Source organism: Aedes albopictus, chromosome 1 (genome assembly GCF_035046485.1).
Source record: "Aedes albopictus strain Foshan chromosome 1, AalbF5, whole genome shotgun sequence".
Taxonomy (NCBI): Eukaryota; Metazoa; Arthropoda; class Insecta; order Diptera; family Culicidae; genus Aedes; species Aedes albopictus.
In genome coordinates, this window is record NC_085136.1 from 329,251,897 (window position 1) to 329,277,926 (window position 26,030).

Sequence of the window (26,030 nt, forward strand, 5' to 3'; positions counted from 1 at the left end):
TTGGAACACAAAAGGAACCATGCCCTAATACCGTGTATTGGTACTATGCACTCACATTCTGCAAATATTTTTAATTGCTTGTTTTTGTAAATATTCGCCAAATTTATCACGCCTAACTTGCGAAGGTTTAATATGCTAATGATTGAACTAGTTACTCAGTTAAAAAAATAATACACTTAGTGAAATATTTGAGTTTTTTGTCAAATACACGGTATTAGGAGGCACACGGTATTAGGGCATGGCACGGTAGATGACTTCCTCTTATTAGTGTAAAGAATCGTGTGAGACATAGCTTGTCCACTTGTCTCTTTAGTTTACTGTCCTATTAGAACTTCCCCAGTTGAGCTAGCGCGTTCGTTGCCGCCCAAATCGCCGACTTCTACCTTGTTTCCTGTTAAATATTGTTTTCGCTATTCTTTCTTTCGACGTTTGCGCTACGAGTCTAACTCACTGAAGTCTGTCGTGTTTTATACGTTTCACAGTAGGACCTAGTCCATTCTTTGTACACTTGTTACAACTCGTGATCCATGCGGTGTCTGTGTCACTAACCATTTTCATGTTTCCGCAGTACTTTGCGCTCAAAAACTCCGAAAGCTCTTCGGTCTACCTTCTTTAACGTTCACTCCTTGTGACCGTAAAGAACTACCGTAAGAATCAGTGTCTTATTTATATAGACCAAAATTTCGTTTGCGTTTGCAAGTGTTGAGGCCTAACTACTTGGTTATGTAATCCTAAAAGGTCCTATAGAGCATGCTGACGTTTATTCACCTCTCTCTTTCAAGCATGCAGGCGGGATAGGATTTTTTTTTATTCTTTATTAAAGTGATTTTCCTCCGTAGGAGGGTTCATCACTAGTCAGATTAACCATCTTATCCTATTTCAGAGGGGTAAGTTAACCAAAATTACCCCTTCCCGCTTTATCTTTTAGAGGTTACTACACAAGCAAAGACAACAAATTTGAACAAAACTTACAAAGCAACATTAATAACTAGTGTGGATAGAATTTGTTTTCATCGGGAAACCTTTCCTGATGACAACAAATCCTATTCCGCCTGCATGTTTGAAAGAGAAAGGTGAATAAACGTCAGCAAGCTCTATTCGTAGTTCCAATACGCCTTGTCATTTCCCGGGAAGTGTCATTTTCACATGTCACAAGTGTTCCAAGATAAACAAATTCTTCAAAAACTCCAAACTCATCCCCATCAATCAACACTAAAGCTAATAGGCCTGTCTCAGTCTCTACCTACCTCGTCTTGGTAGAGTTGATCGTCAAGCCTATCCTCGATGTCTGCCTCTTTAGAGGAGCATAAGCTTCCTCGACTGCCCTACCTTCAGGGATTCCCATTGCAGGTCCTTAGTCTTAGTCTTCGTCTGAGAGTTCCTTCATGGATTCTTTCGGAATTTCCTTAGAGAATTCCTACAGGAGTTTCTTTAGGAAATAGTCGAGGAGTTTCCTCAGAGATTGTTCCAGGAGATCCTTCAGAAACTTCTCTAGAATTCTAAGAAGGGATTTCTCCTGGCGTTCTGTAGGGATCGCTTAAGGAGATCCTTCCGGGATCACTTCGGGAGTTTCACCAATTTCTCTTGGAATTACTTCGGGATGCCTCATGAACATTTTTCAGAGATTCTTTCAGGAGTTCTTTCTAGGATTGCTCCAGAAGTTCCTTCGGTGATCTCTCCAGGAGTTCTTTCAGGGATCTCCATAATAACTCCAGAAGGATTCAGCGATGAATCCAGGTGTTCATTGGGAATTCCTTCGGAAGTTCCCAAAGCTATTTCAGAGTTCGCTGTTTAGGAGGATTCATAAATGCCTTCTGGAGATTCATCAAGAATTCCGTAGTCTAGGAGTTCCTGCAGGGATTCCATCTGAAGTTCCTTTAGAAATTCCTACAGGAGTTCTTACAGAAATTAGATTCATCCAGGAGTTTCGGGGATTCTTGCAGATGCTCCTTCAAAGATTCCTCCTGAACATCTTCACTCTTCAGGGATTCCTACAGACAGTGGCGTCGCGTAACCTCACTTTTTACCTGTGCACCAAGTATAAATTCTTGAATTTTTTGAACAAATTTGCTTGTAATAATTAGATAATGACGAGAATAGCTGCTTTCACTCATTTTTATTTCGATTTTGATCATAAATCCCCTGCAATTGCAAGTTTTAGGGTCGGTGCACAGGTAAAAAGTGAGGTTACGCGACGCCACTGCCTACAGATGTTCCTTCAAAAATCTCTCCAGGAGTTCCTCAAGAGAATCTCATAGGAGGATCCAAGCTCCAGGAGAATTCAGAGATTCCCCCAAAAGTTTATTCAGGGGTTCCTATATAAGAGTTCCTTCTAAGTTTCCTTCAATCCTTAGAGGATTCCTCGAGAAGTTTCTTTAGGGATTTTTTCCACGAGTTTTTCCAGGGATCTCGGAAAGGTTCTCTAGTAGCAACAACCAGTACACTCTAACATTCCTTTCCCTTCCCAGCTGACTATAAGGACTTGGCCGGCGCCGTTATTGATCAAAAATGCATGAGCTGCTAAAATTGCACTTTGAGAATATGTGGAATGTCCCAGCCCCTTATTCAGTTGGATCACAGTGCAACTGGTACCAGTTCAGATCAATCACGGAGGAGCAACCATTGACATGTATAGTCAGAATTGATCGATTGATCGATGATCGATTGATCGATCGAGTTTTTCCAGGGATCTCGGAAAGGGAAAGGGAAGGTAAGGGAATAGGGTCGACATAATCGCCTAAGTGTACCACAACGGGTTCAAACAGCGCCCTGAAAAGGGCACTGTGAATAACGCATAAAGCGTAAAGTAAGCCTATACTACTTGCCACGACGGGTTCAGAACAACAGAACATCCTGAAGATTCAGGCTTCTTAGGTCAGTTTCACTTAATCAAGTGTTTACCGAGTACACGGAAACGCAGTTGCGTAAAAACTGGGTAGTTACATATCAAATGATTCAAAGTTCCACAGTCGGATTCTCTGCTAAGTTATACAAATGAAGCAGCATGTTGAGGCTTGTGATGGACAAAATCATAAGTAGGAAACCACATTGAGTTATCTCAATTGCGTTTCTGCTACGAGATTCCTCAAAAGTCATGGCAAGACTCCCGCATGGGGGCATCCACAAACACTCAATTTCCTAATCGCTGCTTGACGTAATGCCGAGCAGAGATGTTGGTTTTTGAGCATTTGGTTAATCCAATTGGAAATCATTGAAAGATAAATAGGACAATCCATGCGGCTTCCAATATGGAATCGAAAGGTACGTGTTCAAAAGTATCCTGGAAATCCGAGAAAACACCCAAACAAAATTATTTTTGAATGAATGCGTTTCCGATATCGTAAACAACATTGTGTAAACAAATCACAGTGGGCTTTCCATTTTGGTAAGCATTTTGGTGCCCATGGAGAGGCATGTTTGCTAGAAAAACATCACGGGTGTGATGCTCGACAAAGCGTGCTAATCATTTCAAAAGAAAGAGGTCAAATTGATAGGTTTGATCTTCATGCGAAGACATTATCCACTTACGGAATAAACTTGACAGTATAATCCCACCAAGATTTGGGAATGGCAAGGCTGCAAACAAGTAGTTTTATCAAAACATTTTGGGGCCCGAGGCATGACACGCAAGATAGTCATTTGAATTTTACTGAAAGTAGCAAACATCGCAAACAAGCAAACGCAAAATGCGGAATCATATTGGTGTTAATTAAAACATTACATCTACATAGAAATCCTCCCTACGAAAGTAAGGTTCTTGGACCAAAGCTGTTCTTTTATGCTGAAGATTGATCTGAGCTGTCATAACCATAGCCACTACCCAAACTAGGCACGATCAAACTCTTACAATCACAACACAAGAAAAAAGAGCAGCGATAAAAACCAATTCGGTATCGATTGAAGAGCGCCAGAGACGAACATACACATAGGACACTGTGACGAACGCATAATGCGAAGAGCCATATAGGTTATAATTAAAGCTAATAAACAACATACTAATAATCCCACCCTTATTGAGCCTCGCAGTTGAGGCTTAAGAAGGATAGCAGATTATCTCGGAGAAACACAAGGTCAACTGCACCATTGCTCCGGTTAGCGCAGTAAGGACAGAATACTGTGGAGCGCGCCCTAGTACTCCACAGGCTCCGTTTGTAGTTAGGTTTTTATAGGACAGATCGGTGAAGTACTAGATTTGAAGTAATGAGCTAAATTTTAGTATGGTGAGAAGGTCAATTCTCCGTTTCTGCAATGAAATGGTGCAAAAAGCGTGGGTATTATGATTCCTTGTCTAATTTGATGCTGTTTGAGCAAAACTTTGGGCAACAGTGTTGTTGTTTTCTTCATTTCTTACAACATAAACAACATAGTAATCCAAAGTTTTGCTCAAACAGTATCAAATTAGGCAAGGAATCATAATACCCACGCTTTTTGCACCATTTCATTCCAGAAACGGAGAATTGACCTTCTCACCATACTAAAATTCAGCTCATTACTACAAATCTAGTACTACACCGAACGTGCCCCATTAGACCCCCCTAACCATTCATTCCTTGGCACGGTAAGCATAAAGCCGCATAACACCATGAATTAGGGGTCACCTTACCACTGGATCAGGCGATCCGTAGTGTTATTCTTAGCCAATTGAGACAACCGCTACCGACACTACACAGCTATCTAGGCTGATTGGGAAAACAAGTTAACATTGATGGTCAACTTCCAAACGAGCCCGAACAGCCTACTCCTTTAGGGATTTTTTCCACTAGTTCTTCCAGGGATCTCTCCGGGGGTTTTTTTTTCAGATTGTGGATTGAGATTGAGATTTTTCCAGGAGTTACATCAGAGATTTCTCCAGAAGCTCATTTAGGAATTCCTATAAGAGTTCCTTCAGGGAATCTTGTAGGAGTTCCTTCAATAATTTCCTTAGGATTATAATCAGGCATATCTCCAGTCCAGGATATGCTTTCATGGAGTTTCTACAAGAATTCCCTTAGGATTTCCTTCTGGAATTCATCCAGGAATTCTTTAGACGGTACCTCCTGCAAATCCTTCTCCTTCTCGAAAAAATTCCCTTTGGAAGAATCCGCTGAAAATCATTCGAAGGATTTCGCCTGGAAATCCTTCGGAGATTCCTTCCGGATTTTTTTCCATTCCTCGTGGAATTCTTTTGGTGATTCCTCATAAAATTCTTCCGGAGATTCTTCCTGGACTTCCTTCGGAGATTCCTCCTGGAACTCTTTCGGGGATTCCTTATGAAATTCCTTCAGAGATTCTTCCTAGATTTTCTTTCAGAGTTTCTTCCTAGACTTCCTTCATGTATTCCTCCTGAAATACTTTCGAAGATTTCTCCTGAAAGTCCTTCGGGGTTTCTTCCTGACATTTTTTTTATAATTTTGAAGAATTCCTTCGGAGATTCCTCCTGGGTTTCCTTTAGGGATTCCTCATAGAAGTCCGCCTGAAATTCCTGTGGGGTTTCTTCTTGAATTCTTTCGGTGATTTCCCCTGGATTTCCTTCGGGGATTTCCTCCTGGAGTTCGTTCGGGGATTTCTCTTGGAATTCCTTCGGGGATTCCTCCTAGAGTTCCTTCGGAGATTCTTCCGGAATTTCTCTGGGACTTCCTATGGGAATTCCTCTTAGAATTCCTTCGGGGTTTCCTCTTGAAAATCCTTCGAGTATTCCGCTTGGAAATCCTTCGAAGATTCATCCCAGAATTCTTTCGGGGAGCCCCGTAGGAGTCCTGCAGGGATTTCTCCCGTAATTTCTCCTAAAATTGTTTTAGGAATTCTTTTGTGAATCGTCTTTTAATTTCCAATTTCGGTAATTCCTCCTAGAATACCTCCGATGAATTCGCATGGAATTCTTCGTGGATTTTTCCTGGAATACCTTCGGGGATTATTTCTGGACTTCCTTCGAAGATTCCTTCTAAAACTCCTTCGGGGATTCCTCCTGATATTCCATCGGGATTCCTCTTGAAATTCCTCCGGGATTTTCTCTTGGAGCTCCTTTGGTGATTCCTCTTTAAATTTCTTCGTGGATTCCTCCTAGAATTCCTTCAGGGTTTCCTCCTGGAATTCCTTCGGTGATTCTTCCTAGAATTCCTGCGAAAATTTCTCCGGCAATTCTATCGGAGAGCCGGGGCCCGTGGCGCAGTGGCTACACGTTCGCTTCATAAGCGGATGGTCATGGGTTCGATCCCAGCCCCGGCACTTCGTCAGTTGCTCTTCCCCCCGAGCGCAGCTGGCACTTGACCCTCTTCTGAGCTCTCATAGCTCAAACGGTCCCGGATAATTGGATATCGGCGAACGGCAACCCATAATGGAAAGTGAAAGCAGCACAAAGGCAAACGAGTTCGATATAGTAGAATAAGAATATAATAGAATACATTTAGGCGCTGTACAAAGTGTAAGCACAGCCGCCAAGGGCCTGTCCATAAACTACGTAGACTCTTAGGGGGGGGTCTGGCCAAAGTCTACGCTCCATACAAATTTCGAAAATTTTGTATGAACAAAAGTCTACGAGGGGGAGGGGGGTTTGAAATGGCCAAAAATGAGTCTACGTAGTTTATGGACAGCGCCCAATTGGAATCGCTCACGTAATGCCCTAGTGGACAAAAGAGCTGTAAAATAGGTTAAGTGGTTAAAAATAAAAAAAAATCTATCGGAGATTCCTCCTAGAGTTCGCTCGGAGATTCCTTCTAGAAATCCTTCTGGTGTTTCTCCTTCCTCTTGTTTCTTCGAAGATTCCTTCTAAAATTCCTTCGGGGATTTCTCCTGATATTCACTCGAAGATTCCTTCTGGAATCCCTCTTGGAATTTCTTTGGTCATTCCTTTTCGATTTTTGTCGGAGATTCCTCCTGAAATTTCTTCGAGAATCCCTCACGGAATTCTTCCGGGGATTCCTCTTAGAATTTCTTCGGGGATTCTTTCTAGAATTCCTTCGGGGACTCCTGCCGGAATGTCTTCAGAGGTTCCTCCTAAAATTCCTTCGAGGATTCTTCGTGGGGTTCTTTCGCCAATTCTTTCTAGAATTCTCTGAGGGATTTCTCATAGAATTCTTTCAGAGATTTTTCGACTATTCCTTCTAGAAAACCTTTAAGGATTCTTTTTCGAATTCCCTTGAAAATTTCCACTGGAATTCTTTGAGGATTCTTGTTGGAAATTAATTGGGATTCCTCATGGATATTTTTCATTGATTCCTCTTCGAATTCTTTTACAAATTCCCACTGGAATTCCTTTGGGATTTCCTGCTTGAAATTATTAGCAGAATCCTCCTGGGATTCTTCCTGGATTTCCTTCTGAAATTCCTCCAAAATTCCAATCAAAGATTTCTTCAGAAATTTCTGCAGGGATCTCTCTAAGAGAGATCCTAGAACCACCAGAGATTCCTGCAGAAGATCCTTCAGAGTTTCATACAGCAGTTCCTTCAGAGATTAGTTCAAAATTTTCTTCATGGTTTCCTCCAGGAATTTCTTTAAGGCTCCACCTAGAATTCCTTCTGAGATTCCTCCCTTGAAATTATTTGGGGATTTGTTAGTGTAAATAGTGTAACCTTACACAGACATTACATGTAGTCCTCCCTACTACCGATAGTAGGTAGTCACTACAATATCATCATTTGTGTATTCATCGAAGTACTTTTGTTTTGCTATAGCTTTTTTCATGTCAACGAAAAATCACTTTTGAGCATGAAAATGATGGTAACTGGCGCAGTATTGTATCACGTAGCATTCGTAGTTCTGTAAACTCTTCGCATATTGTTGTGATTCATAGCAACGAGTTGCAATTTTTGAATGACAATCCTCACACCCGATAACTTTAAAAATGGCAATTCGGACATTCAGTGTTTGAAGATCTTCTTTCTGGAATTACCTCCCAACCTGAACAGAGTTTGCATCTCACAGTTATTAACTGAGAGCTGCCTTTGAGTTTAACATTGTCATGGCTTAATTAAACACCATACCAGAATGACATTGATTAGCGTCAAAAGCATTTATTTATATTTATCATATTTATCAATTCTTCTAATACACAGCACACAAACAGTTGTACATAAGTGGGTATTCAATAATAGATAGTTGTGAAGAATGCAACTAAGCCCCAGTGTCAGTGGGAGGAAAAATCTCTGTTGTAATGCAGTCTATCGGTTCTCTCGTTCAGTTCTCGATTCTGTCCGTCCGTCTGTCGTCGTTGTTCCTCCTCTTTGCTTGCTTTACCTCAGTCAAAGAAAGATCAAATCGAAGTCACATTCTAGATTCTACACCATGTCGGTTATGGACTTGGGATTGGTCCGGAATGGTGGCGACCTGCTGTCGGACGACACGCTGATTGTTTCCGCGCAGAGGCCGTAGAATTTCTTTGGTTTGTAGCCCCGTTTGGTTGCGACAAATTTCCACCCGATGTGGTTACTGCACGCGTTGCATACCTGAAGAATGGAGAAAACATTAGAAATTAGTTGTGTATTCAAGAGTGTGAGACTAGATGAACGGACCGCAATCTGCCACGAGTATCCAGGGAACCAGCTGAAATCGGTCGACGGTTTGGTCGTGGTCCGGGTCGACTGTGGTATCACTCGGTAGACGGTCAACGTCTCATGTACGAACCCGGATGGATTACAGTAGCTACCGCTCACGCCATGCTTGGACATGGCAAACATGTCGGCGTAGTTGGCAATCCGGCGATTGCACTTTTTGCAACAGCAGGAGCACGTCTACAATAAAAGAGTGAATCATTAGATATCAGGACAGAACTACAGAATACAAAAATTCTCACGTAATCGAGAAAGCTGTTGACCAGCAGCATCCGAGTCAGGACTGAATTCGTGTAGAATAGCTCCTTCCGATCGGTATCACTGAGGGGGAAGTTCTTCGCCAACCAGAACGATAACATTACAGGATCGGCCGTAGGAACAGACTCGATTTGTAGAAATTCCAGGAATCGCTTCATTTTGTTCAACACTTCATGCGAACAGTACTGATCGTAGACAAACTTAGGCCACACGCTGGACTGGGCCGCCATCAAACGATTCCTTGCCAGGTTGTTGGTCTTGGCTGTATTGTTCATACAGTAGTTGGTCAGCGGGTCAGGCAGTAACACTTCCGGTAGAATCTTCACTTGTGCATAATAGTGGGCCCGGCCTTCACGTTGAACCGATCTGGTTAGAGCTCCATCTTCTTGGGGGACCAGCTCGAACCGTTGTTGGGCTTTGGTCTTGAGTACCATGATCGAATCCCGTACGACCTTCTCGTACACTTCACAGATGACCCCGAAGATACGTTTCTTGTGAGGAAACTCCCAGAAGACCAATCCGATACGGTTACTATCACTGCCATCGAACTCGAGCAGTGGATTGGTCAGAATCAACGGTATAGTCTCGCCCGGATATACGATCGACTGATGGCCGCTGACCGGAATGCGATGGATCGATCCTGGCTCAAGCCTTTCCAATGCTTCCACGCGTTCAAGTTTTCCCAAATAGGTATGCTCCGAAGGGAGCTGAGTATTGTAGGTCAATTTCAATCGATTCCTATGGCCCTCGCTGGCGCTATGTTGGTTTATTATACTGCCGATCGAAGGACCAGCCAACGACTGATCGCCATGTGCTACATGGTGATGATCGTTGATCGATATCTGATGCATCAACTCAACGTTCTCATCGTCTTCGTCGACACCAGAGAGAAACGAACGAAAGCGAAAAATTAATTGCGTATTACTACCCTCTACTCGATGATTGGCAAGTAGGATCGATTCTCTCCAACAAAAGTATTAAATTCAACTCAAATCCTTACCATCCGGGTGCCAACACTTGAACTGGAACTTTGAATAGAACTGACGAAAGCACATCACTGTTCAAATCTTTGTTGCTATATCACCACAAACCCTCGCGATTAAGATTCCATCAATTTCTGTTTGAAACTGGTTTGGAAGTACCTACGTCCACTTGGTTCGTTGTCGAAAACAAAGAATGGATACAACGCATCACCACCGGTAAACGAACAGGGATAGACGAATTTGAATCTGCACACTTTTCAGCCTCACGCCTTCACGTTATCATGCGAACGGCGAGGGTAGCAAAATTGGCTCACTGCTGTCACAATATTTTCGTGCGCATTGCGCATGCTCTCGCGTGCCGTCGTGCAAACAAGTACACGACCCTTCTCCTATCTGTAGATAGGTTGTACCGGTAAATAACAATATTAGACGACGAGGTGGTTGTTTTGACTGTTATGCTATTCTCAGCCGTCTGATATCCGATTTGGATTCTCTTAGTTGCAAATGAAAGCTACAACATCCTAGTAGAACCCTATTGAATTTTATTACGATCGAACATTTGGTTACCGAGATATCTTTCAAAGAGTACTTTGAAGTAATATAGGTTAGCTTTTTGAGAGATTTTTGACATTTAGCATATTGATGAATATCTCAGCCGTCTGTCAACCGATTTGAGTTCTCTACAACATCCTAGTAGAACGCTCTGAAATTTTATTACGATTGGACATTTGGTTACTGAGATATCTTTCGAAGAGTACTTAGGAGTTATACAACTAAACTTTTTGAGATTTTTGACCAAGTGTATCATAATAAATATCTCAGCCGTCTGTCAACCGATTTGGGTTCTCTTAGCACCAAATGAAAGCTACAGTATCCTTGTAAAAGGCTCTGAAATTTTATTTCGATTGGACATTTGGTTACTGAGATATCTTTCGAAGAGTATTTAAATAAATTCCTTTTTTTATTATTATATTCGTTTGTTATCTTGCATGAGCTTTGGACCAGTCTATGGGAAATTATTGTTCAATCAATAATGCTGACCTCATATAAAGTGTATACTAGCAGGTTATTGTTTTCAACAAATTTATAAATAACAAATTACAAATACACAGGAATTCTATGAAAACTAACAATATGTTAAATAAAAGCTTTGAATTTATATATTGTGGGAAAAATGCAAGAACTGGACAGCCAAAATAACTAGCTAATTCCAAAACTGATTAGTTTAGTAGATATATTATTTTTGTCCTTTTTACACCATAACCATGAATACCAAGTACTTCGGAGCTAATTAAATCGACTGATTAAGAGATATTAGACAAAGGATATCTCGCTGATTTTCATACCCATTTGTTAATCGATTCAAGATCTTTTGGCAGTTAACAAAAGATACAATATTCCAGAATATGTAAGCTATTTTTTTAAATTTCACACAAGATTCCAAAAGGTGTCTGGCATTTCTGGTAGTTTAGTCCGTGGTCCATGATGCTATTTTGGAAACCAATCCACTAGATGCCAAATCCATAATATTTTCTAGAACTTTTGGTCCATCACACAAAATAAATATGTTGAATACAAATAATACAACAATAGTTTTAATAAGTGTAAGAAGGGTTCTGTTCACCATAGGTAGATTAAATCGGGTTTTTACATATATTTTTGGGTTAAAAATTCGTGTTATACGATCATATCTTGTAAACTACATATGAGGGGGTTAGAAGCAAAGGGGTGTAAGTGACAAAAAACTAGGTTTAAAGTTTTTCACCAATTTTTCATCCCATGCAAAATGTATGGAGTTTGAAAATAGACTCAATTTTCTACGATTTATGGTAATTTTTCTAATCTTAAAGCTTAAAGTCTGAAGAATTTTTTGATATGCTTAGCTCAAAATCGACAAAATGGTCACTTACACCCCTTTGATTCTGGGCCCCTCTTATTTAAAAATACTCAATATACCCTCACCTCAATATATACCTTTCGAAACATTTAATGTTCTTTTTATTTTTTTCCTCCATTCAATTGAAAATTGGTTGGTGTGCGAAGTAAGGAATTTAATTAGCAAAATGTTTAGCATACCATTTTGATTTTTTTTACAGATAAAGTATTGATTCTGTGGAAAAAAGTTTCTGAACCTTCAAGTTCTTCATCAATCCGTTTTTAATCAAATAATGTTTTGAATTTCTTGGAATCATTTTAAATTTGATTTTCCTTGCTTCGCCATGTAAGAATTACAGCCCTTCACGCTCTATAGTATCTGAAGCGATGCCGGGAGAAATTGGGCATAACCTACAAAGGACCAGATGTTCGCCATCCGCCAGGTGTTACAGAAATGCCGCGAATACAACGTGACCTCACATCACTTGTTCAGCGATTTTAGTTCGGCGTATGATACAATCGATCGGTACCAGCTATGGCAGATTATGCACGAATACGAATTCCCAGATAAACTGATACGATTGATGGATCGAGTGATGTGCGTACACTGACCCCACACTGATGAATCATCTAAGGGTTTGTACGACGTTTAAAATTGAATATACAGCAAAAGAAACAAAATGTCTAGATAAGATGAACAGCAAATAGTAAGAATAGGTCTACAGTTTCAGTTTACAAACATTCTACTAATTGAAAATAATCGTAAAATTATGTTTTTTGATTTATTTGAAGAAACCCGAATACCACAATTTATGAATCAGCCATGGAGACGTCCACAAGTATGAATCAATTAGTACACGGTTTATGAATCATCCGGAATTTACCTTTTTTAGTACACCAAACCCTATAGGCTTAGGGAGATGGGACAGGGTTTGCCAAACTTGACGACCGTTACACAACATTACACTCAGAATAAATAACAAATTAAATTTAAAAGTTTTGCACTTAGATTGTGACCAGTTGCTTTTGCACTTGGAAAATATGTGCAGCGCTATCGAATCTTTGTCGATTCAATCATGATAGAATTTATGTGCTTCGCTACTGGTTTTCAACCGTTCAGTGCATAGTTTTCATCATGATGAATAATAACATGATTTACACGTGGGATTAGCTTAAAATGTAAATAAATCCATATTTCGCATAGTGTATGACCGAGCTGATTTTATTAAATACCACCAGGAATAACATCTGACTTAATATTAGGTACTTTAGCTTCGCATCTGCATCCGGCAGCTCCCGAATGATTCGGGCCGAATCGTTCACGAGTCCGTGCTTCCTGACCTGGCATTGTTGACGATGGAGAAGCGATCGACAATGGAGCACATTTCTATAGAAAATACAAAAGAAATGTAAGTAGTTTGAAAAAGTTTGTGAAGCAGATAGTTAACTTCTTACCTTCAAAATCAGCAAGTGACTCGATCCACGGAACACCACAAATGAAAAAGAAATCCTCCGAACGCGCCATGTTCGTTTCATGTTTGTTATGCTTGTGTTTGAAATTTATAAGGGCAGGGTTGCTTTTTATGTTGCTACACTCGAAATATAATATGGGAGGAATGAAATATAATATTGTAACTTTTAATTTTCATTAGTTGCACATAGAATAATTTTTTTCTCTCTCGTTCGTAGTCTATGTGCTTTCTGCACTTAGATTCTATCTGTAAATTAATTTGAGTGTAGGACTCGCCATGTAAAAAAGCGTGACATAGTCAGGACACAAAAGTTATCGTATAAACGTATAGAATTTCTCATAATTTTATTTTGTTCTTTTTTAGTCAAAATCCATTATTCAAGTTAAATCAATTAGCTTTATTTAGCTTTGCAATTCAAGTTGATATTGTGTAAATAACAATTTATAATAAAAAAAGATAAAAATAAAAAAAAACCGAGCAGCAGCCCTATAACATAAATATTTCAGTTTCGCTTCAGGTTAGGGTTAGATTTATCGATTCATCACTTGAGACTGTGTTTTTTTTTCGGAAACATGGCAGAAATTCATCAAATTAACCAATGTTGATTTTGAGGAAACGCTTGCTGTTCTTATCATTGGAGTTTTGTTTGCGTTTAGACGGTTTCACAGTCTTAGCTCTTTTTGCATTTTCCTTATTCGCCAGCCTCAATTCCTTCTCTTCATCCCTCAGCCTCTTTTTCTCGATCTTCTCTAGTCTTTGTTCTTCTTTTTTCTCTTCTTTTTGCTGTTTGATCAACTTTCGTTTTTCAATCCGATCTTTCTTTGCAAGCTCTTCCTGTTTCTTGTCCGAATCCTTTTTGTTGTACCATTGCAGCCACCTATCACTTGTGGCAACGGAGGGAACGTGCTCCTGCTTACGTCGTTTTTTTCCATGGGTGTTCTCGTTAACCCTTGGCCACACCAAAACACCTTCAAACGGGTCTTCATTACAAGCGATGGTATCTTCATTACTGGAGCTAGAACTTTTTTCAGCGAGGCTAGCATTCATTGAGATGTCGTTTTCTGAAATTAGTATAGCGGATAGTGTATCTCCCACACTACCAGATGGGCCTGCAACGGGATCTTTGTTGGCATTCTGAGCAGTGGCTGTAAAAAATTAGATTTTGAAAATAAGTTATTTTTCATTTTTTTTTTGTATTTTTTATACTTACGGAAACTGTCATTAGCCTGAATGGGATTTACGGATTTACACATTCCACTTCCGTGATTGAACTCGTAGTTGAGTCAACGATCGTACTGAGATTTTCAGATGTGACGACTGTAAGAAAATATTTTATGAATAATCTTTTTTTTGCTGTTTTTATATATCTTTTTATACTTACAGGAATGATTACCGATGTGTTCAAGTGGCTGAATGATACATTCTCCGCCATGATTAATAATAAGATCCACTGCTAGGCTTTGAAATGGAATTAAAGGCTCCGTATACATTAGACCTTCCGATTTGTACTTGATGCTTTTCCAGAAATTGAACAGGGCCAGCTCTTCCAAAGGTCCGTACCAAAAATCCTTGTCCCTATTTGTAGTGAATCTGGCGAGTTGATCTTGCTGAAGCCCAAGCTCAACCTGTTCTAGCTGCACCAGATGAGCATTCGTCAGTGGTTCGTAGGGCAGTACATCATCAGAGTTCAGATTTTCGGGCTGGGTAGCGGTGGTCGGCAGCTCACTGAAGTCAATTTCGTTGACATTCCAGGGAGAAAGTCCACAAATTTTGAAAGATTTTTTGAGACAATCCTTGGAATTCATGAAGTTGTCGACGGCAGTCGAAAATTCTAGTTTTACTGGTAACATTCAGCACTTCTACATCTGAGACTTCTACATCATAAATATGTTAATCATACCTGTTTACATAAACTCCAACTTGTATTTTTCGAAAAAACTTAGCAAATGCTCTTCGGAACTTGCTTGAAACTTATCGCTCACGAACCGACGTCTTGTGTGGGCAGCTAAAAAATCGACAACAAAAACAACAAATGGAACGCGTTGACACTTTTTGTTTATTTTGGACAATAAAAGCGTACACCGGGATAAATTATCATATCATCTTCTAAAGAATAGTATAACTAATATAACAAAAATATGTTTTCGGTTCAAAATTATAATTTTCTGTCAAAATTTGTCGTTAATAGACAGCTGATTCATAAACTGTGGGTGATTCAATGGTGTGGGGTCACTGTAGTTCGAGTATCAGACTTTCGAGTCCCTTCGAATCTCGAGAGGGTTACAGCAAGGTGATGGTCTTTCGTGCTTGCTGTTTAACATTGCTTTAGAGGGTGTAATAAGGAGAGCGGGGATGAACACGAGTGGAACGATTTTCACGAAGTCCGTTCAGCTGCTTGGTTTCTGTAATAGGATTAGGTGAATAAATCTAGAATCTAGTAGGTTATGACTTGGACAAAAATGACATTGTCGTTCTGTATTTAATAAACCTTAGAAAAGAAACCACTACAAGCCTATTACTTCCTACATCATCAGAAGTGGGATAATCTACAAAGCCAAGATCGGATCACCTGCAGCGGTTTGCTTTAGAACCAACCAGAATGGAGAATAGAAAAATCGTTTCTTCACGAAATACCTCAGCGGAATTCATTCTTGGGGATGGATGTCTCGCCCTTCGTGGAAAAACAGGCGAATCAGGATCAGTGGATCTCGTCATTCTGGAGGATGGGAATTTCGCCAAACTTGAAGAAAGTATTCGCTTGGAGCAGTTTAATGAACAACAGTCTACAAGAAGAACATCGTGTTCCAGAGTTACACCAATGAACGGTCCTGAATTTTGCAATCAACGGGCCGATGTCAATAATCGGGGAACCGCAAGTTTATCAAGTTTACAGCCACCTTTATGGAGAAATTTTTCTATAGAAATGTGCTCCATTGTCGATCGCTTCTCCATCGTCAACAATGCCAGGTCAGGAAGCACGGACTCGTGAACGATTCGGCCCGAATCATTCGGGAGCTGCCGGATGCAGATGCGAAGCTAAAGTACCTAATATTAAGTCAGATGTTATTCCTGGTGGTATTTAATAAAATCAGCTCGGTCATACACTATGCGAAATATGGATTTATTTACATTTTAAGCTAATCCCACGTGTAAATCATGTTATTATTCATCATGATGAAAACTATGCACTGAACGGTTGAAAACCAGTAGCGAAGCACATAAATTCTATCATGATTGAATCGACAAAGATTCGATAGCGCTGCACATATTTTCCAAGTGCAAAAGCAACTGGTCACAATCTAAGTGCAAAACTTTTAAATTTAATTTGTTATTTATTCTGAGTGTACCAACAATCTAAGCCTTGACGACCTCTCATCCATGTTGCCAACTTGTTTTCCGGAGATGTGCAAGAAGATGTGAATCACTTCCTCAACACCTTATCCAATACAAAGCAAGCATTCAAGCTAGATGATCATACTATGAAAATTGTTCTATTCAAGCTATTGAAAGGAAAACCACAGAAATGGTTACATTCAAATGAAGATTTTATGTTGCAGAGCTATGGCGATTTGACAGCAAAACTGCAAGCTATTTTCACGATCAACTTCAACGTATGCAAATTGAGAAACCAACTTGCAAGGCGAACGTGGTCGGGTCGAGAACCGTTTGAAGAATATTATTGGTCCAAACAATCCATTGCCAAGAATCTCAATTTACCGGAGAAGGAGCTGGGTGACTATTTAGTAGAAGGTATTGAAGATAACGTGCTTCGAAATCAAGCTATAGGATGCATAATTTCCAAACGATCAGCGAGGTGGTACAAGCGTTCCGGATGATAGAATTCGATCCAATGCCAGTGGAGAAGAAAAGGAAACTTTGCTATTCGTGTAGCCAAGCTGGAGACACTTTGCGGCGGATTGCAGAGCTTACCGAGCAGCTGACGACAGCTATAGGAAATATCAAAAACCACAAAGAAAATTTGGAGAATCATGCCAAAAAGCAAGTGACAAGACGACATACGCTTTAGAGGACCATCATGGCGGACAAGGTCAGTGTGACGGTACAGTAAAGTTTAGGCTTACTAATTGTAACATATATTTGAAAGGTCTGTTTGACACATCTCGTTGATACGTCGAGGCTTAATTGAGGCACATCAAAACATCAATAATCACAAAGCTTTTCGAGGTATCGGTGGGAAGCGGGTAAAGATTTTAGGATTATTTACCAACAAAATTATTATTACTCCCAAGCAGTGCTGAAAAATTCATTTCGTCATATCTAAATTCAATCATCTACAGCTCATTTTAGAAGCTGAACCTGAGAATATGGTATATGAAAAACTTGTGCGGCTAGACCAGTTCTGCAAGAAAGTCACGGAAAAACCGTTATTTTTTTAATATTTAAGGTAAATGTCACGGACTACCTTTGAAAAATGCCAAATGATATTCACCGTGAATATCATTGGCATTTTTCGAAGGTAGTCCGTGACATTTACCTTAAATATTCGAAAAATAGCAGTTTTTCCGTGACTTTCTTGCAGAACTGGTCTAGCCACACAAGTTTTTCATATACCATATTCTCAGGTTCAGCTTCTAAAATGAGCTGTAGGTGATTGAATTTAGATATGACGAAATGAATTTTTCAGCACTGCTCCCAAGTACTCTTTGAAAGATATCTCGATAACCAAATGTCCAATCCTAAAAAAATTGTATAGGGTTCTACTAGGATGTTATAGCTTTCATATGGTGCCAAGAGAACCCAAATCGATTGACACACGGCTGACATATTTAGTATGATACACATTGTTAAAAATCTCAAAAAGTTTAGTTGTATAACTCCTAAGTACTCTTCGAAAGATATCTCGGTAACCAAATGTCCAATCGAAATAAAATTTCAGAGCGTTCTACTATGATGTTGTAGCTTTCATTTGCTGCCAAGAGAACTCAAATCGGTTGATCGACGGCTGAGATATTCATCAATATGCTAAATGTCGAAAATCTCTCAAAAAGCTAACCTATATTACTTCAAAGTGCTCTTCGAAAGATATCTCGGTAACCAAATGTCCGATCGTAATAAAATTCAATAGGGTTCTACTAGGATGTTGTAGCTTTCATTTGCAACTAAGAGAATCCAAATCGGATATCAGACGGCTGAGAAACGTGCGTGACTTTTTTTTGTAACATACGCACACACACACATACACACGCACAGACATTTGCTCAGTTCGTCGAGCTGAGTTGATGGGTATATGAGACTCAACCCTGCGGACCTCGGATCGAAAGTCGGTTTTTCGAGCGGTATTTATACCCTTCTTATGGGTGTAAGAGCCGATTTCTTCACCCTGGCTTAGGCGTTAAGCCAGGTTTAACTATATGGGTAAGCCTGGCTTACGAGTTAAGCCGAGGTGAAGAAATTGGCCCTAAGGGCCGATTTCTTCACCTATCCGGCTTAACGACATAAGCCTGGTTTATCTTAAACCTCACTTAAAGTTAAGCCAAATTCTTAAGCCAGGTTTAAATATTTGCATTTCTTCACACCGGCTTAGCAAATGAAGGCGATGGCTTACGCTAAGCCAAGCTTAACGAAATTTCCCATATCATTCCAGTGACTTTCCAATGGAAACGTCATTTTAAGCCGCCGATATTTTGAAATGCCCGTTAATGGCAGTGTGGAGTAACAACAACAAAGCATCCGCTCAAATTTTAGCAGGAAAAGCAAAATCGCTCGGTATTTTTTTTGGATGCAGAAGGAAATTAACAATGATGAACTACCTAGACTGTTGATATTTTACCCAACGCTAGTATCGAAGATCTTCGATTTAGTACCTATTACATATGATCGTACCTCAACATTTAATGGTGTTCGAATTTACCTTTCATTGTACAAAGTTGGAGTGCCATATTGCAGAAAAGGCGTTGCTGTTGATTTTATGTTTTGATATCCAGAATCGCCTTCGAATAAATAATCTTCATTATCGCTCTGTTATAAAGTTGCATTTCGATAGTGGGTTTTTGAAAATGTCTTGGCCGTGAGATGCTGCAGAGTCCAGATCATTTTTCGAATATATTTAAAGTTTTGAACTGTGTACATTCGAAAAAGGCAATTAATATTCATCATGAAAAAATGGGATTACATATGCGCTGTAGTAATCGAGTTTTGGAACGAGTTGCAAAACATTTATGCAATGAAAAATAAATCACTAGAACATGATCATGTCCATCAGTACCATGGTACTTGTTGAGAACCACTGGACTGGGTCTCATGCACTCGTCGTTCTGCGTGCTCGCCGATAGCATTTCGTTATGCCTCGGACGATGCACAATCGCAGAGATTAGAATAGAAGTAATGTAGCCTCCATGTAGTAACGTGTCGTGTTTGTCGTGTAATTTTATTAGTGTAAATAAAGTTATGTTTTAATCTGTTATTTCGCTACGCCTGGGAGTTTGACTAGACTGCTATGTCTCCCGGGTCACCCCGAACTCCAGGACGTAACAGTACTATAGATAGTAGAGTAAACATAGATCCGCGGACACCGCTGACTAAAATGTTTCAAGCGTGTAAGTAGTAATTTTCAAGAGTGTGACGGTTGAATATGACGTCATACGTTCCATTGATGTTATCCAAATCGTGACGTCATGCTCGTTTGGATACAGATTTTGACAGTTCGTTTGGATACAACGGATTCATCAACACGGATCTATGTTTACTCTACTATCCAGGGTTGTGCAGTTTCAGGAGGGTCAATGTCGAATGACACTCGCTCTAACCATCACTTCATACGACAAACGCAGTCCATCAAAACCACGTATGTGGCAACCCCAATCCCACCTAATGCATCTGACAGGAGCCAACATCTATCGTGTATCCACAATGGAATCCTTTGTGGATACACAAATGTTTACATACAACATGTTGGATTCTTAAAGATGGCGTCCTCGCACCCTGGTGATCAAAACATAATCGATTCACGCAAAAGCCACTCAAGCCAACCCTCGTTCAATGCAGAGTCAACCACATCCAACAGCAGCGATCGTCTCTTGTTTTCGAACCACACGATGAAACACCGAAGCGAGTTTTTGTTCTACGCTTTGCATTATATTCATAGGGCGTGCTATGTTTGTGTTTGCTGCGCCATGCAATACTACTTAACAAATTGACCCTCATCCTGGCATTTTCAGACGAGAGTCACTCAGCGATGAGTGACATAGCTCTGCGTCGGAACGACGGTTAAGAAGCGTTCGGCTACTCAAGAGATTTGCAGAGAAAGAGTGTGGCGGCGGCAGCCACCGTATCAATGCGTTCGTCTCGAATGTGTTCAATAGCAACATAGAGACGGTCGGCTGTAGCGTTGATGGAGGAAGAAGGGCAATGTTGATGTTGCGGCTTTTTTGTGTTATGATGGTGATAATGCACAAGACTGCTACTATCTATACATGGTACCATCGTGTTTCGCAGTGGTTCGATAGGAACGGTCATGTGTTCCATCATGCTAGACACTAAATTTTGATCAAGCAAGCTGTACTATAACCGTGACAATTCGGCAAGCTCTTGCCGTGACAACTCTGGTTGGGGATCAAACAATTGGCTTCTTTAGCAGTGTTGAGATAATTCCATATTCTGAATCAGCATGCCAAACTGAGTCGAAATCCAAATTTTCATGAATTTTGGTGCCCGGGAACCTATTTAAAAATAAAAAATTAAAAATTAATGGTAGTGATTTGTCGAATCACCCCTGGTTGCATTTTGTACTGGGCGGAGCTGTCAAAAGGTGATTTCCAATAATCTCTTTGAAATTGATTTTAGGTATCAAAATAAAGTTCTAAAAATCTGAAAAAAAATCATAGTGGCTCAGAAAAAGGTGCTCTTTCGTATAAAATCAAAAAATGAATAAATTTTTCAAAATTTTAAACCCCAATTGCATTATGATCATAATACACAACCAAAATCAGTTGCATTATCAATCATATTGCAATTGTTTGGTATAGTACGAAAAACTAGTTCGTTGTGATACGGCAAGTATAAATCAAATTCCATAGTGCTGAGTTGTAAAAAGATATTTAAAATCCACTTGCGTGAATTTTAGATAGGGGAACATACGTATTTTCAGCAGTTTTGTTCTCTTCGTCATGGGAGGTTTTTTGAAACCTATTGAACTCAAAGTTGGCCAAATTAAGCTGAATGATATGGCCATATGGTTCAATTATGGATTATGGTAAAGTTCGATTGAATTTGCATCTTGTCACTTTAATTTGCAGAAGAGGGAGAGTCGATGAAGAGAACTCTCTCATGTTACTTTCGCCCTTATTTAAACTCAATCTAGATATGTTTCGGGCATTTTGACCGTTAAAAACCCCTCACGACGGAAAGAACAAACCTGCCGTTAAGGCCGCACGGGACGACGTGTAATTTTTCCTATCTTCCCTCTCTTTCTAACAATTTGCCTCGCGATTTTGAAGAAGCAAATATCAATTTCCGCTGCACTGACGTAGCTGAAACTTTAGTCGATTGTGAACCACAAGTGAGCAAATGAACGATCAAATTTCTAGTCAATAATATGAAGTAGAAGTTGAGATTTGCTTCTTACTAACAACAGAGCAATGGCGGACGATTCAACCACCGTCCCGTCCGGCCTTAATATCCAACGTCACCCTATTATAATACCTATTATAGGTATTCAAAATAAGTCATGTTCAGAAGTACACCACGAATAATTCTTTTTTATTTAGAATTTTGAGTCAAAATGTTGAATATTCGATGGGCTAAACGTGCTTTGAACTAAGTTTCTGTTAGAAATCAGTGTATAAAAAGTTATTAGAAGAAATTTTTATGTGTGTCATCCTAAGTTTGTTTTTTAAAAAAATAATATCTCGTGAACCATAAGAGACAAACACATGTTTATTGTGACCGGATTAAAATAAATAGAAACTTCAATGCAAATTTACTTTCGACTTCCAAATTTGGATGAAAAATTTCCAAAACAGATAGTTACTATCAACACGGTGCCTTTTTGAAGACTTTCAATCTAATGTAAGCACTTGATTGTCTTAAAAACCGATGTTGAATATTTTATATTGACGACGCACTGGCCGTAGATTAGGTAATTTTCTTTATCATCGCCTTCATCCGTGTCCAAACGTTTTACAATTGTACATATTGTTCCTAAGTGTACATGTTTTATTACAAATGTTTTCTGCTGTTTAAAAAAATTATCCATGAAGCAGGTGAAGAGACCCAAACTCTGCAATTTGCGGCTAAAGCCTGGCTTAGCGCTGCTAAGCCACCTCAGAGCACCGCTTAAAATAAGCCACACTTAACGTAAACCGTAGCTTTATTAAACCGGGTTTAGTGGTTAAGCCGAGGTGAAGAAATCGAAAAAAAGTTAAGCCCGGCTTAAAATGTTGCTAAGCCTGGTTTAAAATTTAAGCCCGGGTGAAGAAATCAGCCCTAAGAAGGGTAAAAAAATGTAATGTCAAATAGTTTAATCAATTTGTAATAATTCTTGTTAAAACACTCGCGGCAAAGAGATCGTTTACTGCTTCTGAAGGCCAACGAGGGCAGTGGTAATCACTACAAATATGCTGAAATAAAATAAGAACGTACTTACCATATCTTTTCGCTAAATAGCATTATCGCTATTATTTATTTAAACCAACAGCACGGTACGAATACATCTTGAGAACAACCAAAAACTTTTTGCTCAAATTTTTAAATAGACACAAGCTCGCAGAGAAAAAAACCAAAAGACGGTCATGATCATGATAATGGGAGAGCATCTCACTCCCTCGCATCCTGAAATCGATCCTCGTCTTCCTCGTCGTCTGCTCCCTCCTCGGTTTCTTCGTCATCGATTCTCTCCAGCATCAAAACCGGAGCATTAGCTTGTACGGCAGCATCGGCATTGGCATTAATGTTGATTGCGGCTCGGTTCTGGCGGCCGAAATCGATCACCTCGTACACCAGATCATCGTCACTAATGTCGTCGTCATCGTCTTCGTCCTCATTGGCGACCACTTCCCCTTGGTCCATTCGCTGCTGGCGGCGCTGTTGCCGCCGCAGCTGCTGTATCCGTCGGACGCGTTGCTGCTGCTGCAGCTGCATCTGCCGTTGGTCTTCGGCTTCTTCGCTATCCACGGCTGGGGTCTGTGCCCGGTCTGTGCCAGCCCGACGGGAAGTACTCGGTTCGTTGACTGATTTCACTTTGATGTTGTTTCCAGACAGGCCATAGAAACTTTTCGGCAGATAGTTGTTCTTGGTGGCCACAAACTTCCATCCCAGGTGTTGCCGGCAGTTGCAGCAGAGCTACGAAGGAATCGAGAAACAAATGGGTCGTTGTAAAACGCTGAATAGAAATGCAACTGATCCATTTATCTCTTCTACATTTTAGTTGCAGCTAAGGGTTTTTAAATTGGTGAGCCCGTTTTATCCTATTGTCTTTCCCAAAAAATAACTCTTCAATTGAAATAAAATATTCCACTCACCGTTATCTGCCACGAGTACCCCGGAAACCAGCTGAACTCCGTCGACGGTCGATCCACGGTGAAGGTCGAGTTTTCCTTCGTCTTGTAAATGGTCAGTGTTTCGTGCACATATCCGGACGGGTTGCAGTAGCTCGTCTGAACGCCTTGCTTGTTCATGGCAAATATGTCGTTATAGCTACCGATCTCATTGTCGCACCGTTTGCACAAAAAGTAGCACATCTGTAGGGGAAAACGAAACTTGCATTAGGTAAAACGAGTTGAGCTGATTTGAATTCTAAGAACCGTACATGATCCAGCGATTTGTTGATGATCAACATCCGGCTTATCACGGCATCGGCCTGGTAGATCAACTTGCGATCCCGCTCGTCAATGGGAATATTCCGGGCCAGCCAGAAGGACAATTTGACGGGATCGCTCGGCACGCTGGTTATCTTCAGGAACGCCAGATACCGATCCACTTTAGTGAGCACGTCTTCCGTGCCGTAGAAATCGTACACGAACTTTGGCCACGTCATTGCATGCGAAACGAAAGACTTGAACCGGTGCGAGTACTTTTTGCTATTGCTGACCGCGTGGCGTTTCATCAGGTTGGAACAGCTACTCAGCAGCGGATCCGGGAGGATTATCTCCGGCAGGATTTTCACTTCCGCCCTTCGGTTGGGCACTTGACGAACGACATGGAACCTCTGCTGGGCCACAGTTTTGAGGATGATTGATCCGTTCAAGTCTTGTTCGCCTCTCTCGAACACCTGACAGGTGACTCCGTAAATGTAGTTGTTCGGGAATGTTGTCCTGAACAGCAGTCCAAATTTTACGCCATCCGATTGGTCTTCGTAGTTTAGCGAGGCAGCATTGAGAATCATTGGAACGACCTCTCCCGGGAACACAATCGAATGATGGCTGTATACCGGAAGACAGTAAGTTTTTCCTGGTTCTAAGTAGTCAACTCCTTCGACACGTTCCAGCTTTCCGAGATACTAAAAGAACATCGAAATTTAAGTTTGAGACGCAATTGATCAGTATGGTCACTATCGTCTAGTAACACAATTTACTAGACAGATAATTACTTACCGCATGTTCCGTTGGAAGTTCTGTATTGTAAATTTCTGCATCCTGCTGCTGCTCGCGGTTTTGAATATAATCATCAAACAGTCGATCCGCATCGGAGTCGTCCAGTCCATTTTCCGAGGAATTACTAGAACGGTCCATTCCGTTCTCCGATGAAGATTCCGCACCGCCATCAACGATGCTCACATCGGAGTCCCCATCTTGAGCAGCTGCCGGCTCGGGGCTCTGTGGGCTTTCGTCACCCCAGGGTACTATTATTGCATCCTGACCGTCTTCTACACGATCCTCTTCACCCCAAGGAACAAAGTCTTCCTGAACTACTGCGTCAGCCATATCCTCCTCATACCCCCAAGGAGCTCCTGGTTCCACATTGGGCGGACTTTCCTCGCCCCAAGGGCGTGCATCGTCTGCAGCGGGACTCTCGTCGCCCCAAGGAGCTACTGCTTCAGGACTTTCACGTCCCCAAGAACCTGCCGGGTCCGAGTTGGGAGGGCTCTCATCACCCCAAGGGCGTGTGTCCTACATGATATAATTTGCGTCTCAATAAACAATCCAATCGCTCCCCCCAGTTCCCGTCAATACTCACATCAGAATCCGCATCCTGAACTGCTGCTTCGAGATCTTCGACGTCCCAAGCGCGTTCCTCCGGATGTGGCTGCCCATTTCCGTCTCCGTCCTGTTGAGCCGCCACTGGCACCGCAGCAGGAGACGGCGCGTTTCGCAACACATCAGCAGCAGCTTCACTGTTACCTTCATTGCGTTCCGCCGCTGCACTTGTCACAACCCGATTGGAAGCTTCCTCCGAACGTTCTTCTACGGGGTCATCGTTTTCCATTTTTGGATAATGGTAACCGACCAGAAAACCGAAATAAGTTGTGTGAAAATTTCTAACTTTTTGCTCGAAATATGTTTTGCTTTTTTTTTCTACGCGACGATCGAAATGTTGACACTCTTTGTTTTGAACACAGAAGGCAGTGCTGCCAAGATTTCAGAAATAAATTTTGAATAAAAATGTTAACAAGGTTATAAACGAAAAGGCAAAAGGTAGGAATTGGGTTGTTCATGCACGGAACCGCCAAACTACCCAAAATTAAGTTCTTTTGACGCAATCCCATAGTTCCGCCCAATAAGCCAAATTTGAGTAAATCGATTAAACTCACACTCGAGCTCACACTATTGAGGGATTTGCACAAAAGTGCACGCGGCCTATCGTTTCCGAAAGGTACAGCCGCGGTTTTCACTTCCAGTTTACTTCATCCTTATGGGAAATAACATTGCGGCGTTTCCTACGATGCGGCTGTTCCTTTCGAAAACGATAAACCGCGTGAACTTTTGTGCAAAGCCTCTTTTTGAAACATTTCAACGACCGCG

The 26,030-nt window shown here is 40.8% G+C and overlaps 3 protein-coding genes across 3 annotated transcripts; all 3 read right to left on the reverse strand.

The window, feature by feature from the left end:
- Positions 1 to 7,968: 7,968 nt before the first annotated feature.
- Positions 7,969 to 10,189, reverse strand: LOC115264208 (protein cereblon-like). The gene is made up of 4 exons (XM_029867698.2): positions 9,784 to 10,189; positions 8,768 to 9,654; positions 8,487 to 8,705; positions 7,969 to 8,420 (listed from the first exon to the last, which is right to left on the reverse strand). The coding sequence occupies exons 1-4, from the start codon at positions 9,836 to 9,838 to the stop codon at positions 8,253 to 8,255; spliced, it is 1,329 nt and encodes a 442-aa protein (XP_029723558.2). The 5' UTR covers positions 9,839 to 10,189; the 3' UTR covers positions 7,969 to 8,252.
- Positions 10,190 to 13,704: 3,515 nt separating this feature from the next.
- Positions 13,705 to 19,409, reverse strand: LOC134284023 (glutamic acid-rich protein-like). The gene is made up of 2 exons (XM_062842143.1): positions 19,340 to 19,409; positions 13,705 to 14,174 (listed from the first exon to the last, which is right to left on the reverse strand). The coding sequence occupies exons 1-2, from the start codon at positions 19,407 to 19,409 to the stop codon at positions 13,705 to 13,707; spliced, it is 540 nt and encodes a 179-aa protein (XP_062698127.1).
- A 3,312-nt stretch (positions 19,410 to 22,721) lies between these two features.
- On the reverse strand, positions 22,722 to 25,618 carry LOC109424846 (protein cereblon). The gene is made up of 5 exons (XM_019700044.3): positions 25,246 to 25,618; positions 24,663 to 25,178; positions 23,879 to 24,568; positions 23,592 to 23,810; positions 22,722 to 23,412 (listed from the first exon to the last, which is right to left on the reverse strand). Exons 1-5 carry the CDS (start codon positions 25,492 to 25,494, stop codon positions 22,888 to 22,890), a joined length of 2,199 nt encoding a protein of 732 aa, XP_019555589.3. The 5' UTR covers positions 25,495 to 25,618; the 3' UTR covers positions 22,722 to 22,887.
- Between the last annotated feature and the right edge of the window lie 412 nt (positions 25,619 to 26,030).